The sequence below is a fragment of the Patella vulgata genome, chromosome 3 (assembly GCF_932274485.2).
Source record: "Patella vulgata chromosome 3, xgPatVulg1.2, whole genome shotgun sequence".
In the NCBI taxonomy this organism is placed as follows: Eukaryota; Metazoa; Mollusca; class Gastropoda; family Patellidae; genus Patella; species Patella vulgata.
Genome location: NC_065881.2, coordinates 62523176 through 62544667, shown reverse-complemented (window position 1 = coordinate 62544667; position 21492 = coordinate 62523176). Strand labels below are relative to the sequence as shown.

General features: G+C 36.1%; 1 protein-coding gene across 1 annotated transcript in view; it reads right to left on the bottom strand.

Annotated features, from left to right (window-relative positions):
* The window catches only part of LOC126814491 (guanine nucleotide-binding protein G(o) subunit alpha), a 33513-nt gene extending 15278 nt beyond the window's left edge, over positions 1 to 18235 (bottom strand). The window contains exons 1-3 of the mRNA XM_050539662.2: positions 17620 to 18235; positions 17266 to 17308; positions 1448 to 1589 (exon numbers count right to left, since the gene is read on the bottom strand). Of these exons, the coding sequence (XP_050395619.2) occupies positions 1448 to 1589; positions 17266 to 17308; positions 17620 to 17737 (303 nt within the window). The 5' untranslated portion in view covers positions 17738 to 18235. The remainder of the gene's footprint in view (positions 1 to 1447; positions 1590 to 17265; positions 17309 to 17619) is intronic.
* Between the last annotated feature and the right edge of the window lie 3257 nt (positions 18236 to 21492).

The following is a 21492-nucleotide window of genomic DNA, read 5'->3' as shown; positions in this document are numbered from 1 at the left end:
TAGAAGTCCCAAATGGACTCCCAATACAGATCCTTGTGGAACACCTATTGTAACAGCACAGGGTTGAGACACAGACCTGTTTATTTGCACCTGTTCTGTTCTATGTTGAAGATATGACTTTATCCATGACAGTGCGCCACCACAGATTCTAACTGAACATATACATGTTGACAAACACTGATCACACTTTCATTCTTCCTGTAGCTTCAACATGTTGTCTGTTATTCATGATACATTTACTTGTTGGGATAGAATACATTTCTATTGATTGTTTTTGGATTTAGATCTATATATATTGATAAGTCAACCTGCATACAACTGCTCTCTTGATCTTCATAACTTCTGATACATTCAATTCAAAACCAGCTGTTGTGTTATGGGATACATATATATTCTGTAGGTCATTGAATTCTGAATTACCCGTAATATCTTTTCAAACTCCTACATGTATACTATTACCGTGTTTAAAATGCCAGTATGGTACTCAATATGAACTATAATCAGTTTCAGTTTTTAGAATATTCAAGTGAAATGACTACCAGTACAAAATAATCAAGCTTCTTTGTCTTTATCCAGACAAACACTCTGATCTACCTATATACAAATCTCTATCTGTTTTTGTTTTTTTCCTACTAGTACTATAGTAATTGCAAGAATCGTGATATTTTGATCTTAAAGTGTAAAGAGATAGCTCTAGAGATTGCCCATACAATTATAATGCATTCAAGTAAAATATTTGTGATCTAGCAATATCTGACATGAAGTAAAGGTGTCAAACTTAAGATCTACTGATATTTAATCTAAACAAGAAAGTTGTAATAAACCTATCAAAGTCACTGTCAGAGTCTGAAATTCTGATGTGTGTTAAACTACCTACTGGATGTTGAAATGATCAGCATCCAAGTCAAAATTTAAAGATTGGCAATTCAAGGCAAGAAGGTTATGACATTCTTATTGTGAAATAAAACTACACGTACATGTAAAAGTCATATGAAAATTGTCAAATTGTCTTTATTGCTTAATCTACTGATGGAATTCATTGATTTATGGTAGTTTGACTGTTGGCTCATGTTCTATTATTAATTAAATGAATTTCCTAGTCAACATGAGTCTACCATTACATTCTTCAATCTAAAAGTCAAATCATTATTTCCTAAAATTTAGTGTATCTCCAGAAGAATACTGCTGTAAAGACAGGGGCAGATTTTTTTTTCATTGTCATTCACCCTCTCCACCTCCATTCATCGATATTGATGCTTATTACAATGCAAGTAGGTTAGCAGAAAGGAAGTGCAAATGCAAAATACCATTAAAATTCTTTTCATTCTAACCAAAAACTTGTAAAAATATAATATATAACAATATGACTCTACATGTACATACAATGTACGTGTATTCAAAAGGTACATGCATCTATTTCTGAAAAAGAAATTCTTTCAAAACTTACCTCTCTATCATTATCTCCAAAGTTAATGTTGAGTGTGCTCATGGCGCGGATAATGGCAACAAGGGACTGTATAGTATTGCTGTACACCACAGGTTTAAATTGTTTATTATCCTCACTGGTAAAACCACCTTCATGAATAATTCTGTAAACAAATAAAATGATTAATTAATTGATTGGTTGATTGATTGGTCATTTGATATCTCCATTTCAATTTATAAAACCCCAATAAGAATAGAAAACATAACTGAGAAAATGATGAGCAATCTACATGTATAAGACATGTTTCACTAGGATAACTTTTAACACCAAGAAGTCTTGTTTTGAGTTCAAAATGGCATTTGTCCGGGTAATTTGCTTCAATTTTAAAAAAGAAAGGTTGCTAGACAATAAACCATACCCACAGTAGCTATGTTGTCTAAGATTGTCACTTTGGTAATTGGTGTAGCCATACTAACAATAAAATAAAACCAAGTACTTGTCTGTGATAACCCTATTGGTGTTAGTGGAGTTAAACACAAATAGAAGAAGAAATACAATATTTTCTTTAATCACCATTAGTGGGTGGAGCTTCTCAATAAAAGATTTCTTATGCAATAATCTAGAATTATTTTCTTTTATTCAAACTTTTTGGTTCAAATATAACACAAACATTCTGGGTATTATCAAAGTGAGCGCAGATTTAAAATACATTTGACATGGTCTACAATGTTTTAGACATATGTTATCACATTATTTTTACTGTATGTAATGTTTATTGTGAAAACAAATTAATAAATATTTATAACACATGTATAATGGTTAATAAAGATTCAAATTCAGTCCTATCAAAAAACTATTTTTACACGATTACCATTTATAAGCAGTTTAAGTATAACCGAGTGGTGTGACAGTAAAATCAAAACTCCCACTCATGTAGTGTGACACAAGTAATAGATTTCAATATTGAATAGGATAAATAAAGTACAGGGACAGATTTAATGGAGCAATGCCAAATCTATTTTACATGTCAATTCATCTTACCCTCAAACTTCCTGTCCGGGCTGAGGCAGGGTTACCAGATACACTCCTAAATATGAACTGTGGTAATCTTAAAACTTTGTGTCTTGAACCCCTTGCTAATGTTAATCTGGCACTATGATGGCACTACTTTGTTCACAAGAAAGGTCGCTCCGGTTGTTGATTTTCAGATACAGAGAGAGAGAGAAATGGGGTTTAATGTCCACTCGACACAAACTAGGTAATTTTGGGACCAACACATGGTTTAAAGTCATTTCAATAATTTGCTTGCGCGTAGTGGGTCTTTAGCCTTGGGAGAAAACCGGAGGAAACCCGCGAGGTAGGACAGGCGACCCTACTCCTTGTCACATACAATCGGCGAATTGATTTTCAGATAACTGTCTATAAAGTTCATATAAAATGAACATATATTTGTAGCAGACACATGGAGTAAGAGAAAGACTACCGCGATGGATTTAGTCCACCACGGATCAGAATAACAAATTATGACACGACAAACACTTCTAGATATGGCTGTTGAAAAAGGTTCGCCTTCATTATACTATCTGAAGCTACCAGCAATACTAGTCTAGAACTGCTTCACAGAAATCAATATTTTACACGGCTTCTAAAAATAGCCTCTGCAGCATTCAGTACTATACACTTTCCCAGTTTGAACAGAGAACTGTCTATTAAATACGACACAGTTGGAGAAAGGCCTACAGGACGGCATTATTGAAAGCTAGATCTGAAGTCATCATCATTGCAACAGTCTATTATACTATGGTACACTGTTGTCGTAATTAATTTATTTCAAAACAATCTGTATTTTTTCGTAATTGTAGTAGGGTGTTATATTCTCTTTAAATATTTTAGTAGAGTGTTATATTCGATTTAAATATTTTAGCCAGTTTCCACTGTCCTGTGTATTCAGCTAGTCTTTTATTTCCAGTGGTTATAATTACTTTAGTTTATAGTTTAAAGATGCTATTTTAAGATAGGGAGTAGATTTCAGTATCTTAGAAACCTGGGGCCTGTTTCACGAAATTTTAACTAAGATAAAATCCAAATTTTAGTAATTTGATTGGATAATATTACATTGATTTTAGTGCTTAGCCAATCAAAATTGAAGTACATGTATCTACTAAAATTTGGATTTTATCTTTATTTAAAATCTCGAGAAACAGGGCTCTGCTTAGCTGATCTTGGTTACTAACTTCACTCTCTTATGATCTGTTCAACTTTCAACATCTTTTCTGAGTTACAGCACAATTAAGTATTAGCAAGTTAATATAATAGAAACTAGACAACTTTATATTTCATAATTAAATATAGTATCCCCTGTGTGTAATGTCTTGTTAATTGTGATGTCTAATTATTTTATAGTGTTCCTAATTGTGTTGTCCATAAAGTGCACAACTCTATGGTCCTATTTATTTGCCTGGAAAGCACCTGTCTTAGGGTATGTTTGATATATATCTGTATTTATATCTTCGTTATAACTGATAAAATGTAAATAGATAATGTTTATATTTTAATACACAATATAGTAGGCCTACTTATATTATAACTTGATTTTTGATCTATTAGTGATTAGTAGAATATATCCATCATTTAATAATTGAATATGGCATGTTCTGTTCACTCAATGTAAATAATCATTTTGTATCTTTTCAGTATTTTTGTGTAAAGTGTATATATTGTCCCGAAATAAACTGTTGTGTTATTAATTCGTCTCGACTGTTTATGTGCAACCCCGGCCTGGAGTAGATCATGCGATCCTCCTGCTACATAATGCTAAAACGTTACGGGAATAAAGAGGTTTGGTTGAATGGAATTGGTACATGTAGGCTAAAAGGAATCTCAGTTCACAACTCTCATTCACTCTGAATAAGAAAACATATACGAAATATAAAATCTTGTAAACCGAATGGACGAATGGGTGCCACGAAATCACGGCTCAATTTATACAACGATACCGCCAACTCAAAACAGTCTTTGTTCATTGTGTCAAAGTGTTAATGTGTTTCCCGATCGCTAAATGTCACTTAAAGATTGTGTTATGCTAATTATGAATTTTGTATATGCACATGTATGCTGAACGTTTTGGTACAATTTATCAATTGTATCTTTCGGAATTACACTGTATATTTCTGCAACAGTGGGGAATAACATGCACGCAAATTAAGACTTTCGACCTCACCTTACCTACAAAGGACGGTCAATCTTCGTTTACCGCTGTGGAAGAAACCATGAGGCTATCCACTGGTCTTAGAAAATGTCCCAGTGGTCGAGCATATTTCAATAATTCGCTTGCGCGTTGTGGTCTTTAGCAGAGGGAGGAAACCGGAGGACCGGGGACTCATGGTTACAAAAATGAAATGAAATGAAATGGGGTTTAACGTCCTACTGTTTTGCTCCGAACTGGGCTAATGAAGACGGGCATACGCCATACAGTGTGCTATGAGGGAAATTTTGCCTGGACAGCGGCACTACGGCCTACTCTTATATCGAATTCCAACTGTCAGGGGATCTTTTACGTGCACGCCAATGTGTACACGGGACCTCGGTTTTTCGTCTCATCCGAATGACTAGACAGCAGTCCTTGTCAGGTCCTCCGTCCTGCATCACTGGCAAGGGGAAACCACGCCGGAAAATCTGGATGAACTTTCTCGGCCAATGCAGGGATCGAACACCCGACCTCCAGGCTAGCGAGCCAGCGCCTTACCCACTTAGCCATCGTGATCCCCCCCCCCCCTCATGGTTACAATGCATCACGGTAAAATTGGCCGTTTAAAATTGTTCAAGTTGGTTCAAACCAAGGGGAATGCTCACTAGACCGCGGGTTCATTAGTCCACCGATATCTATTATAGGGGTCGGGTTAGGGTTAAGGTACACTAGTCCGTGGGTTCATTAATCCATCAATATCTATTATCAGGGATAGGGTTCGGATTATGTTTTTTGATACCCATATTTATAGTATTTCTTATAGCGGCGGACTAGTGAACCCCTTTCCAAACCAAGCAGGGGTCATAACCCATGCAGAAAGTTACTTTTCGATGCGCGCCAAACTCGAGCTCATCTAAGGTCTTTTGGTCCACATATTTCAATATTTATCTAAATCTGACAAAAATCCATTGTGTGCCTATGCAAATGGATTTCGTGAGTCCTTCTAAATGTAAGTACCTCGAGTTTCTCCTTGAGATCTGAATTCCACCATATCTTTGTAGACCAATCCATATTTTACTTATTTCTTACCAAATAGATACACCTCCACGGCACTCAGTTTTTATATTTTAAATAAACAATAAATATAACAGAAACTGTCGGTTAACCGGAATGTCGTACGATTTGTCTATATGCCTACTTCGTGGGTTCAGGCCCACTAAACAATACCAATTCATTACTTTCTTACTTGCATAAACATTCGATAAGATCTTTGTGTGTCTAATTTTCTGAAAATAATATTGTCTTCTTCACCGTACCAAATGATGGAAACGAAAAGCGTAGAAATACGCCCACACAGTAGCATTGTCTATATGCCTACTTCAGGGCGGCCCACTAAAAAAATACTAATTTCATTATTTTCTTACTTGTATAAACATTCGATAAGATCTTGGTGTGTCTAATTTTCTACAAATAATATAAGTCTTCTTCACCGTACCAAATAATGGAAACGAAAAGCGTAGAAATACGCCTACAGAGTAGCTGTGAATATTCGCTAGGGCTTTCGCAGTACCTCTGTGAAACAGATCATAGCTGTGTCTCGAAAAAAAAGATGACCATAGCCAGTAGCTTATCCGAAATTAAGACTTGGATGTTAACCAAATTTGATAAGGATCCTTTATGCGTTCAGGAAATTGAATCTCCAATGTGTCCACATGCCTTTCCGGACACGTAATATATTTCTGGAACAGAAAATCCTGGAAAGCCGAAACAAGGCTCATATTCTCCGATAAAATAATATAAGCTTCACATGAAGGTCGTGGAACGCTAAAACTCGATATAATTTAGACGCTCGCGAACGCCGGGACAGAGGGTAGCGGAACGTTGAATATCGATAAGGTTTGCCCTGCATGGACCTAATGATTTACACCAGATCGGACAAAAATCTGTTATTGTTAAGACTGTAAGGTGGTTATCTCCGGAACGGAAGGTCGAGGAACACTGGATATTCGAAAAAAACAAAAAATCAAATTGTTCAAAACTGTAGTCAATATTGTGTTCAAAAGGTTTTGAGAAAAAGCGGTCGTGGGCGAGGGGGAACTCCAGAGTTAAATATCTAGGAACGCTGAATTTGGAAATGATTCCTCGTGACCCCATTGCTTCGTAACAAATTTTAAAGATAGGTTGCCAGGCAACGAAACATACGCCCACAGCGGCTAAATCGTCCGAGCGGTCGACAAGGGTAGTCGCATATTTATTCCTTTGTAGGTAATTGGGGGCCTTTACAAGACAGTTCCATACAGATCAGATTATAATTTTTGCCGTTTGAGGGTTCACAAGGTTATACAAATTAAAACAAGGGTCTAAACTCTGGAAGTAATCTACAGAAATTGTTGAAATTTAAAAGGCTTTTTCGTTTCACAAATTTAAATGATGCATATAAATTTCATACATATCGGATGATAACTTTCATCAATCGAGCATTAACAAGGATGAACAAAGTGAAACAAGGCCAATAACTCTAGAAGTAATAAACGGAAATTGCTGAAATTCAATAGGATTCTTCTCTTTACTAACTTAAATGACGCATGTAAATTTCATACAGATCGGCAGATAACTTTTGATGTTAGAGCATTCACAAAGTTTAATAAAGTGAAACAAGGGCCATAACTCTAGACGTAATAAACAGAAATTGCTGAAATTCAATAGGATTGTTCTTTTTACTAACCTAAATTCACAAATATAAATGGTGCATATAAATTTCATACATATCGGATGATAACTTTCATCAATCGAGCATTAACAAGGTTGAACAAAGTGAAACAGGAGCTATAACTCTAGAAGTAATTATTGTAAATTGTTGAAATTCAATAGGCTTCGTGGTTTCACATATTTAAATAATGCATATAAATTTCACAAAGATCGGATGATAACTTTCGACGTTAGAACGTTCACGAGGTTCAATAAAGTGAAACGAGCCATAATTCTAGACATAATTAACGGAAATTGCTGAAATTCAATAGGATTGTTCTTTTTACTAACCTAAATGGCACATATAAATTTCGTACAGATCGGCAGATAACTTTAGAGGTTAGAATGTTCACAAAGTACAACAAAGTGAAACAAGGGTCATAACTCTAGAAGTAATAAATGGAAATTGCTGAAATTCTTCTCTTTACTAATTTAAATGACGCATGTAAATTTCATACAGATCGGCAGATAGCTTTTGATGTTAGAGCATTCCCAAGGTGCATCAAAGTAAAACAAGGGCCATAACTCTAAAAGTAATAGACGGAAATTGCTGAAATTCAATAGGATTCTTTGTGTCACTAATATAAATCATCCATATAAATTTCACAAAGATCGGGTGATAAATTGTGTCGCTGGAGCGTTTACAAGGTTCAATAAAGTGAAACAAGGGCTATAACTCTAGACGTAATAAACGGAAATTGCTGAAATTCAATAGGCTTCTTCGTTTTACTAATCTGAATAATGCATATAAATTTCAGAAAGATCAAGGTTCAATAAAGTGAAACAAGGGCCATAACTCTACTCTAGACGTTATTCTTGGAAATTGTTGAAATTCAATAGGCTTCTTTGTTTCACTAATTTAAATAATGCATGTAAATTTCAGAAAGATAGGATGTTCACTTTTGGCATTAGAGCGTTCACAAGGTTCAACAAAGTGAAACAGGGGCCATAACTCTAGACGTTATAAACGGAAATTATTGAAATTAAATATCAATTTTAAAACAATTGGATGATAACTTTGGCGTTAGAGCGATCACAAGAAATTATAGACGATGGACGGACCGACGGACGGACGGGGGCGACGGCAATATACGTCCACATTTCTATGTGGGCGTATAAAAACGATCTGTTAAAAACTGTAGCCTCTATTGCGTTCACAAGCCAATAGTTGACGTTTTTTTTTATACTTTCGGGGGCCTACACTACATGAAGATCTGACCGGTTGTAGCGATAGGTCGCGTCAGTGGTCATACGAGCGGCTTTTGACCTATGACGTCAGACATTTGATTTACCAATCAGCATTGATGTTACTAGTGGATTACCCACAGTTCCGTGCTAAACACGCCTAAAGCGTTTAATCCCTCACACCACCCAGAACACGCCAATGATAACACTTCCAGATCTTAGCGTAGTAAAGACAAGTAAAGCGAAATTTTGAACTATAAAAACGAAACGAAATAGGATGTGTATTTTAATTAGATTGTGTTGTGTTGGAAAAAGACTAAATAAGCATACATGTAGTTGACACTTGCTCAGTAATAAATGGTAATTGTAATCCATATAATTGTGTCCCGTGTACATAATATGTGTATCTGACTTGCATTTGGGTCTATAATTACTATTTTTATGAAACATAATAATGTTATCATTTATTCGCTAATATTAGATTGTTAATGTCGTGCTATCATCTAATTTCTAACTTCTAATTGTGTCCCGTGTACATAATATGCATATCTGACTTGTATTTGGGTCTATAATTACTATTTTCATGAAAAATGAAAATATTATCATTTATTCGCTAATATTAGATTATTAATGTCGTGCTATCATCTAATTTCTAACTTCTATGCACGTAATTTCTAAATTACGACAATATAACATAATACAATTTCTTTATTGTTCGGCGTAAATTTTAATTCTCTTTCATCTTGTTTCTATTATTTAGATGAAAAATGTCTTCTTCATTGACTCTTTACATGTTTATTTGGTAATTCTTCGTCTGGTTGAATGGCTGGACGGAATGCTAAAATTGGAAAGAACATCGAATGTGATCTAGTTTTTAAAATACTACGTCAAATAGGCTATACAACATTGGTTCATTTTTTTTGAGAGAGAGAGAGAGATGGGGTTTAACGTCCGCTCGACACAAACTAGGTCATTTCGGGACTAACTTATGGTTTAATTTTATTTCAATAATTCGCTTGCGCGTAGGGGTCTTTAGCAGTGGGAGGAAACCGTAGGACCCGGAGAAAACCCACGAGATTGGACAGGCGACCCTACTCCTTGTCACGTACAACCGGGGATTCGAAACCACGCCAGTTGACTCAATGACAGACCTTATGATACAGCGCGCTCGTGCTAACCATTCGGCCATCCAACCCCCTACATTTGAGCCAATTAATATTTATATACTGCTCTGAAAAAGGTCACGTTATAATGATTTATAAATTGTTTAAAGATATAGGCCTACCATTTAGAAACAGCAAACATGGGGATGAAAGGCCTTTAAAGAAGGCAAGTCTCCAACTCAATATCATCCAGTCTTCAACACTGCAAACACGGCTGATTGGACGATTTAAATCAACATGGAAAGATGGGCTTTGTTTATATAATATTTAAGACAAAATGAAAATTTTAAAATTGGCACACGAATGCTTTCAAACGCGATTTGTAAACGTGAATGAGGCTAAATATATCCCACATGAGAATGGGACTGGTGTAGACTGGAATAAGCAGAGAGAGAGAGAGAGAGAGAGAGGCGGGTAACGTCCACTCGACACAAACTAGGCCATTTCGGGAATAACACATGGTTCAATTTTATTTCAATAATTCGCATGCGCGTAGGAGTCTTTAGTAGTAGGAAGAGAATCGGAGGACCTGGAGAAAACTCACGAGGTTGGACGGACGACCCTACTCCTTGTTCATAATATGAGAAATGAAATGAAATGGGGTTTAACGTCCTACTGTTTTGCTCCTAAACTGGGCTAATGAAGACGGGCATACGCCATACAGTGTGCTACATGTATGAGGGAAATTTTGCCCGGGCAGCGGCGCTACGGCCTACACTTATATCGAATTCCATCTGCCAAGGGATCTTTTACGTGCACGCCAATTTGTACACGGGACCTCGGTTTTTCGTCCCATCCGAACGACTAGACAGCTATCCTTGTCAGGCCCTCCGTCCTGCATCACTGACAAGGGGAAACCACGCCGCATAATATGAAAAAATCTGACTAAACAGAGTAAATGCGGGCGTGGCATTCTCGGAGATTTGTTCCACGAACTTATAAAAATTTTCATCCTTCGGACAGAGAGCAGGGAGACAATTAAAGTACCTCGTATCCTTACTAAACTAAATGTCTGATAATAATAGAGATGGACAGCAAATTCCAATTGAATTTCGATTTGCACCATTTTGTATTAAACAAATGTGAATTGGTCCCATCCCGCCTTCACAAAAACTATATTATTATACGTTAAAAAACATGGGCTTATTGAATGTGTTTTCTCCTCTACCTATATTCAACATTTGGATCGAGGCATAACATTTACCGACCACTGGTCTTTCCAGATCTGTGTTGGCATTCTATAAATATCTTCCAGATCTGTTGAATCATTATACATGTAACATAAACATATATGAACTAGTCAGAACAGAATTTGCTTCCATGAACAAAAAGCTTGTTGGCGCGACAATTCAAAAACTAACTTTCAGCCCACATAGTATGATTTTCAAAGGGGGAAAGATTTAATATGCATTTAAATGTGTTTTCTCGTCTACCTACATTCGACATTTGGATCGTGTCATAAAATTGACCGACCACTGGTCTTTCCAGATCTGTATTGGCATTCTATAAATATCTTCCAGAACTGTTGAATCATTATACATGTAACATAAACATATATGAACTGTACGTGGTATGCCGTGGATATGATGTAGAGAGAGAGAGAGAAGGGGTTTAACGTCCACTCGACACAAACTAGGTCATTTCGGGACTAACATATTGTTTAATTTTATTTCAATAATTCGCTTGCGCGTAGGGGTCTTTAGCAGTGGGAGGAAACCGGAGGACCCGGAGAAAACCCGCGAGGTTGGACAGGCGACCTTACTCCTTGCCACGTACAACCGGGGATTCGAAACCACGCCAGTTGACTCAATGACAGACTTTATGATACAGCACGCTAACCATTCAGCCATCCAACCCCCCGATATGATGTAGACTTTGCTGTGAGTTTTACTTTTAAGAAGAAAAGTAAAATATGTTATGGAGACGAAAGATGTTGATTTGGCAAGATGAGAATAGATATGAATGAAACAAAAGGCATAAAGGGTTAACACCGAAACAACAAACATTGATGGTAGTGTCAAACCCGAGTAAATTATTTCGGAATGTTTATTGGGCGCATTAATCGGTTGTATATAAATAACTTGCGGTACCGTAACTAGAATTATATACCACATGCCTATCGGATACTATTTCTTCTTGGTCTAAAAATAAACAGTTTCAGACTAACGCTCTCTTTCACGGCCACATGCAAGTAGTTTGCGTATTTAATTGTGAAGCAAGACCTGTGAGGTTTACTGAATGCGCGTGAAAATATAGGTGAGTTGGAATTGTATACGCTAGTTTTCGTATTCATAATTTCGTCTACCAGTTTATAAAATTCGCGAAGATTAGAAGTTATTAAGCAGCTCAATGTTCAAAAAGGAAGAACATTTGTCAATGTTGAGTTTACAACACAAACTGATTATGTTTTTAAAAAACGACACTTTAATTCATACAATATTTTGACCCAATGTTGCTATGCTTCCAGGTCCGGTTCTAGAATTTTTGAAAGGTTTAAGCTAGTCACGCAGGCTGATACCTTTCACCGCTGTCCTGACGACCACGTTAACAGATTCCAGAGGCCTTGTAAGGAGAAATATTACATAATCAATAAAACAATGCGCCGATGAGCATGACGAATATCCTTCACTAAACAAAAAGCATTAGCAAATGAAAAGCAAACACCATAGATTTAACCGACCGCACGACTGGTTCGAATTCAGGTGACGATACTCCTTTGCTGTCTGAAATCCTTTCATTGAATAACATTTCGATCAACATCTTACACTTTCCCCGACAGAATGACATGTCCATAGACCTTTCTAGGCGTTGATGACCATACCTCACAATAACTAGTATGGAAGTTAATATACTGAGAGCTCGACAGTGCATTGGTGACATATACCAGTATCAATCTTGCGTTGATTCGCCATGTGATCCTTTATTAAAAACGCATATGCAAGATCGAAGTTTCTTGAGGTCCACTTATAATTAAAATATACGTCTGGAATTCCCGGAATACGTAATATGCATTACTATAACAATAGTAGTTTCAGACGCACCTGATGCGAGGAAGTCCAATATTTAGCAGTATTCGAGTTGCCAGCACTATTTTAAAGTTAAATAAAAAGCGGCTAAATTTAACTGTAACCGACACCTCCAGTAGAATCCAAGATGACAAATATATTTTATTCCAAATGTTAGGGTTAGGCCCAACCCTAGCGGAGATTCAATTTCCAAACCTACTATCTCCACCTAACCAAGCGGCCAGTTTATGTTGGTTTACGAAAGCTCCTTTTCCAATGTGCATAATTCTGTCACCTTCTCATTACCACAAAAATTTGTTAGAGCTGTAATTTTCAGTAAGAACTTGTGTTGTCTTTAAATAATCACTCATATATAGGTCCTTGTCAAAATGCACACAATATCATTTTCATTAAGATGTACATGTACATAAAAGATAACACAAAGGATGTAGTAGCTAGTCTTTTCTTGTGAACAATTTTTAAAAATTTAACATTTACCTGAGGTGTTTTGGTTTAGTGCCCAGAATCCAAGCCTCAAAATTACAATCCCGATGACAACATTAACAATTACCATAGCAAAGATCTGCTTAACTTTATGAGATCATGCTTGTGTACATTGACCCATTCTATTGCATCTGATGAAATTCGTGAACATCACCGTTTCCGAAATGTAATGCATTCCCTAATCCGATTACACATACGTTACTGGTTTTATTGGCGTCCAAGACACCCCATTACGCTGACCTGTTTTAATAATTATAAGTCCCACTACATGTACATGTATGTCCCAATCAGTCCAGTTTTTAGAACGCGGTTAACATCCAGATATTTTGACACCTTATGTAAGGTACATGTACATGTACATCCATCTCCTAACCATCCCAGTATTACCAATAACCGATGGCTGTATTTTCCTGGCCAAGTCGGAACGCGGAGGCCACCATATAAATCACCACAGGTACAGAACAAAGGGCGAGTCTGTGTCTGCTTAATCAAGAGCACACCTCTTCACATCAGGTACATGTAGATGTAGCTCACATAGGTAAAAAAATGTCTGTGATAACTATGTATATCAGGAGACCAATGCGTTCTTCGGTACAAATACCAGTAGTGCACTAGCTTAAAATTTAACAAATCCATTATATTGCTGCTTTGAGTAAAATCCGATGCTAAATCTTCTTATGAGATACATGTCCATCTGTTTTTAAAATACTACATAATTCGAATTATGGCTGTAAATTCAGCATTTTATTACACCGGTAAGACAGAACGTGTCTTAAAAGAAACTTTTAAGAATTTCCAATGTTGATGGCAAAATTGGCAGGCCTACAAATATATCTCTTAAAATAGGTTGCCAGGCAACGAAACATACGCCCACAGCAGTTAAATCATCCGTTGGTCAACAATTGTTGTCGCATATTTAATCTTTTGTAGGTAATGGGGGCATTTACAAGACAATTTCATACAGATCAGATCATATTAAATTTTCTTCCTTCGAGGATTCACAAGGTGCTACAAACTGAAACAAAGACCTTTACTCTGGAAGCAATATACAAAAATTGTTGAAATTCGACAGCCTTTTTCGTATATAGATCGGATGATGACTTGTCGTTCGAGCATTCACAGAGTTCGACAAAGTAAAGCAATGGCCATAACTCTAGACGTAGTTAACATAAATTGCTGTAATTCAATAGTCTTTTTCGTGTCACTAAATTAAACGATGCACATAAATTTCATACAGATCGGATGATATTTTTGTTGTTGTTAGAGCCTTCACAAGGTGCAATAAAGTGAAACAAGGGCCATAACCCTAGAAGTAATTAACGAAAATTATTGAAATTAAATAGGATTCTTCATCTCTCTAATGTAAACAACATATTTCAATTTCAAAAATTGTGGACGACGGACGGACGGACGGATGGATGGGGCGATGACAATATACATGTACCGTATGTACGACCATATTTCCATGTGGACGTATAAAAAATGTGTGTTGTGAATTTTCTTTTGTTGACAGTCAATTTGCTATCGTTTCGAATGTATGTACATGTACCTTACAGTATATAAAACAGTATATCATCTGTGATATTGACTGTATCTGTCATTTCCTGATTTATTACAGATACTTGAGGAGGTGGACAAAATAATGGTATAGTTGCTTATACATGCGTGTGTGTGTGTATACATGTATATATATATTATGGTCGAATATGGAAAGATAATCCAGTTCAGATAAACGGCAACCATCAAACAAAACTTATCCGATTTGCCATTATATGTATATTTAGTTTCGTATAAAGATTTCTTAGATTTTCATATAATAAAACATTAATTATTTTAGTGTGTAAATGACCAATTTCTATACTTTTTATCGTAGGAAATCACGAAGCTTTAAGGTCAATATCAAAATGATATTTATAAATAATTCACCGTTCTGGCTATTATTTATAAGATTAAATAAAATTGCCATAAAAAAACACTCTACTTTTTCCCCATTAAAAGTTACATGGTTATTCATATTATAATTTTAAGAAATGTGGGGATTTGACTAACAAAATCCAACATAAGGAAAAATTAATAATTACTTCTTATAAATTTATGAGATAAGATAACACGTCTAAATGTTCATTTAATCTTACTGATTATAATATTATAATAGAGGAACTAGTAGTAGTGTACATGTATTATTTTCTGAATAAGTTTAATCGATTCAAAAACAATATTCATGTAACTACCATTTTTAAGTATACATGTATACAGACGAAAAATATACTGTCATTCCCATGTGATAAATGAATTGTATGTGTTGTTATTTTCTTAATAATTCATTAATTTAGCACAATTCATACGCATTTAAATGGAGTGAATGTCCAAAAATATACACGTAAATAGATGAAGATCCCACATCAACATGTAGTTGAATTTGGCTAGTTACCTATTCATTTGTACCTTTGGATGGTGTATTGTATAAGATTCTTATTGTTACCCCATATTGGTTACATAACTCAAGTATAGGTCAGTCCTTGAAGTATTACAATATGTGAACAAGGGAGTCGTTATGTCTTCTTTCGTAAGTTATCATTTGGTAATATCAATTGCCCTAATTCAAAATCGTGGATTAAGAAATTACATCTTGAGTTTTGCACGATATACTAAACCACTCACATACACGCAGCTTTACATATTGTTAGCCTGTGCTATTTAAAAATTGGTGATTTTTGTCTATTCACATAATTGCGCTACGCCAACAAATATTTATTGGTATATTAAACACTATTTAACAACCACCGATATGGGCGCAGCCCTGATCGATATCCTTATTTGCGCAGATTGTAGACCTATACCGGGTACCAACACTCATTCTATGAAATGCCATTTTCTGTGGTAATGCGCGCGATCTGCAGATCAACCCTGTCGTGGAGAGTATTGCGCTTTCTTTAAATGGAACATATGGCTGAAATATCGTTCTTTCAACGGATGATTTTGTCTCCTTGCTTATTTGTTAACAACAAATATTAGTTCTCGATCAGTGTCTAAATCTTTTAGTGAGCATAAATTCTCATTTGATGGTTTTCAATTTTACAACAAGCACACGGCTGTCGATAGAACTGAGAAAACGAGCCTCCATTTTGAATAGCTAAGTAACGTAGTCTGCTATAATTTATGAATCATGGTTGTGTGAAATCTACATTTACGATTGCCTATTGCTTTTTAAATATGTTTTTCTTAACCTAGGCTAGTTTATTACAACCGTTTGCTATTAAAACTGAATAAAATTGTCATTATGACATAATATCACTCGACTATGCTTTCTTGTCTGGCTAAGAATAAACTGGAACAACAGAGAAAGAAGATGGCGCCATGACAATCTATTATTATGACATTACAGCGATTTATGACAGCTTAAATGATACAGTGGGTAATCAGAAGACCAGCTGCCCTACAATAATGGGCTATGATCCGGATGAGTGGACAGGGTTATTTACACTTTCAAAATATATAATCACTTCAAAACCAGCAGACAGACGTCAAGCTGACCATACTTCACAGTTTGATTAGGTCATTTACCGAAATACGAGACCCATACAGTCCATAGTGCCGATAATACAATTAATGGAGTTAATCTCTTTAGGTAAAGATTTGGTAAAATACATATAACCTTTGAATGAACTATGATCCAAAGCTCATTAATCCAAAGCCAATGTATTTAAACGCATTCTAGGATGACTAATCATTTTAAAACCCTAATAGGTTGTTGGTGAAGAATAACCACATGTTCATGAAATGTTTTGATTTGTTCTAAATGTGTCCATTCAGATTTAGAATTATCGAATGTCTAAATTAAACCCTTCTTTAGTCTGGAGAATACCAAATGATAGTGAGAGAAACCAGAAAATAAGAATAAGATGGGATTATTAAACAAGCAATCACCATATAATGGGCACATGGCATGTGAAGATGTCCAATATACTTATGAACCCTACCTCGGCCCCCAGACATGCCATTTACTAATACAGTAATGTATGCAGGAATAAAAATAAAAATGCTTACTTCATTTGTTTCACTATAGTGCTTTTCCCAGATTCGCCCGCACCTAAGAATAGTAAAAAAAACAACCGAAAGTTAACAGTGTCAGTATTAAAGAAATAATACACCAGTAAAAGAATACGACTCTTTATTGATATAAATTTAAAGAAAATCACCAGTAATGCCAGGAATTAATGTAAAATCAGACTTGTGTACTCGGTGCCATTTTGGTAATGGTAATGCCAATGTCTATGAGTTATCCAAAATGGCGGCCGCATAATAACAATCATGTTTCTCTAGCCGGTGAATGTTTTCAATTCATTAATGCAACGTCGGCTTTGTGCACATCAAATCAATATTGCATTACAATTATCTTACCTAAAAGCAACAGTTTTATATCCTTTGCTGCTTGGATACCATCTTCTTTGAGATTTTTCTCTATGGCTTTACTCCGTTCCATAGCAACTCTCTCCTCGGCGCTGAGAGTACACCCCATTCTGACTGATAATATCCAGCTATAGCTTTCACAAAATCTGCTATGAAACCTCCGCTTCCGTGTTGATTAAAATTTATCCACACCCCGCCCGCACAATGTGGGAGAATCCGAGATGTTTTGACCCCCTACAACACCGTCTCCTCACCCTGGTACTCGCTCTTGCTGTGCTTCTGCATAAAAAGTGAGATCTCGACACGGTCGTGAACCAGCGAGATACGGTGAATGCTATGTAATAATTCTCTATATCCCTTCACGTCCAATCAACAGCAGAGCGAGTCACATCGAGGCCGGCAGCACTGCAATATACAGAAAGGCGGCGGTTAAAAACAGCTATCCAACCCTATCATTTCACTATTTGGTAAATTAGACACCCTTTTGGCCCTAAAAATTACAAGTCTTACGAATCGGCCTCAGCCTTACAGAACAAAGACGTTGAAAAATATGCCAATGTATTGCATTGAAACAACACACAGAATATCGCCGTACACAATCGATCACGTTGTGGGGTCGCTACGTGACGTCATTGCATGCACGGGCTCTGTGGACATTATTCCGGAGGCTATACAATTAAGAAATTATGAAAATTAAGGTCATTTCATATTACTGAATGCACGCGTCGCCAGGCGCCTTCTGGGATATCACTTAGAACCATTTTCTAAATTTATCACGAGTGTTATATAGCATTTCATGAGTAGAGACCAGACAAGAAAGATTGTCTTACCATTAATAAACCGACAGCCCGCTTTGTTTGAACCCTGGAAATTAGACGTGTTGATTTTCTAGCATGTAATTGTCTGCTGTATCCAAATAGTTGAACCTCACACATTAAGCGTCCTCGCCAGTTTCACCCAACTTTGCAATCAATGTTAAGTATGACTTGTACCAATATCCGATATAGGTGATCGGTCTGAACACATGAGGAACATCTGTTGCCAAGTCGCACAACTAACATTACCATGTGTCATTAACTTAATCGAATGAACAGTACTGCGTAATCAGTTTAATATTTATGAAGTCTCTGATCAACTTCTACATGTAACACTTATTATCCAGACAACTTTTCTCTTAAAAACAAACTGTTTGCTTCATTATCTATTCATTACACCAATTATCAGCAACAATGCAGCGGTTATAAGGAGATTACCACTGTGGTCATAACTGATTGTGCAAAAATGTGTCATTTCATTATAAGCACCTTACAAAAATATAACATGAACCCTGGCCTTTAACTTTATCTTATATATTGATATGATCTGTGCTTTACATAAATGAATAACACAAGGAAATACACAGTACGTGTTGACAGAGAATAATAGTAGGATGTTGAGAGTCGATGGGGTCTATAAAACTTGACGAGAATATAAAGTGTGACGAACACCTGTTCTTTTCAACCAATCAGACATTCGTCGATAAAGAAGTTGATAAGAATTGAGTAAACCTGGTCATTTGCAGTTAGTATATACGGTTCAACAAAGAAGACATCGTAAATTTAGCCCATCGATGTCACAAAACAACATGATACTAATCATTTGAATTGGTAACCTTAAACCAATATAATTAATTAAATAAGATGAAAGCGAAGAATAATTTTATTATAAACTTTACCAAATTTTACTCAAAAAAATCAATTTAATTATTTCGTATTCGTATTATCAATGTTCTTCCATTAAATTTCTAAAATTTTGAATGTAAGGCTTTATGACACTACTGAAATGTATACTACTCTGACAACTGAATTGAACTAACAGCTGATGCAGAAACGATTACCCGAAAGAAGTTAGCCTTATAATTATGTGCAATGAAGCGAAGTCCAACCAATCAATTGAAAGATAGGTTGCCAGGCAACGAAACATACTCCCACAGCAGCTAAGTCGTCTGTGGTGTCAACAAGGGTTGTCGCTTATAATTTATTTTTTTCGCCAGAAATGAAAACATTTACAACACACTACAATCTGATTACAAGTAACAACCCATTTGGCTTCTAGTTCTGCCCTATTCTAACATTTAGCATACAAAACATTTAATATCAATTTCCATAATCATTGGAAATCGTTGAAAATTGACAGGCTTCTTCGTCTCATAACCTTAAACACTGTGTATAAATTTAAAGTCAACCAGTTATTAACTTTAAACTACAAGATTTTTCAAAGAGGTCAAGGGCCATAACCCTGGCAGTAATTATCGGAAATCGGTAAAAATCAACAGGATTCTTCCTCTCATGACCTAAAACCCTGTGTATAAATTTAAAGTCATTAAAGTAAATCAACTATTAACTTTAGCCTCTAGAGCATCAAGGGCCATAACTCTGGTAGTAATTATCGAAAATCTTTGAAAATCAATAGGCTTCTTCGTCTCATGACCTTAATCACTGTGCATATATTTAAAGTCAATCGAATATTAAATTTAGCCTGTAGAGCGCCCGCAAGATTCTTCAAAGTGATCTAGGGCCATAACTCAGGCGGAAATTATCGGAAATCGTTGAAAATCAATAGACTTCTTCGTCTCATGACCTTAAAGACTGTGTATAAATTGAAAGTCATTCGAATATTAACTTTAACCTCTAGAGCGCCCGTAAGCAATTGTGGACGCCAGACGGACGAACGGACGGAGGTGACGACAATATACGACCACACTTCAGTTGTGGGCGTATAAAAAAAATACTTTGGGTAATTTAATATCGTGGATTATTGAAATGATCAGAAAAATATCTCACATTTGCGCCGTATCTCTGTAAATATAACTGGCATATATATAAAAATCCTTTATAGCCCAGGCATTTTAACTCAATTTCGCACCATTCCGGGTAGTTGCTGCAATAGAAATGCCTACCACGGTTTATGGTCGGTTTATGCTCAAATGGGTCAAATTGGCAAAAATCCAAAATGGCCGTCAGTTTTGATTAGAAAATGCCAAGTTTTACCCACTTATCATAATGTGATCGAGTTTGGTATCAAAATATATTCTTTCGCGGTAGCTGAAGCCATTTCCATACACATTTTGGTGATTAGTAATACCGCGGAGTCAACATTGGGAAATAATTCAAGATGGCGGTTAATTTTGGCGGGAAAATTCAAATTTTACAAAATGACACATTGGGTATCAAAATATACGTTTTGGAGGCAGCTGATTCCATTTTCGACACATGTTTTCAACTTGGTAATTAACTGGTTCCCCTTGGTCAAAATATGTGGAAATCCCATTGGAGATTTGGTGATTAAGGGTAGTCGAGTCTGCCTTAGATTGTGACAAATTGATTTATAACCTTTATCAAATTGAACTTATTGACCTACAGCTGGTTTTTGATAATATCTATGATATTGACCTGTATGTACTTCTCTTAACTCACGACTGTCTGTGTTGTAATTAAACATGTAATTAATTCAACATGTCCTTTACAAGCTACACGTGATCTGTGTACAACACTCGGCATGACTTCAAAGGAATACGCACTGGTCAGTAATCATACAATGACGTGATAAGAAGACAATTCCATATATGGTCATGAGGCAGTTGAGGCTTATCTATTTACCTATTGTCGGACGATATATAACAAGGAGTTTGCTGACAGACAGACACCAGAGACGAGCGGGGAGGAGAAGAGAGGCCTGGACGAGTGCACGGACTCACCCGAGTTCAGGCGCTGCCTTGGCGGAGGGGCGGAATGGTGAATTTAATATATTTATGCACCGTCCTGATGTGTTTTTGTCGTAGTCTAGTTTATGCTTAATATATGTTCATGTTATAGTTATGTAACT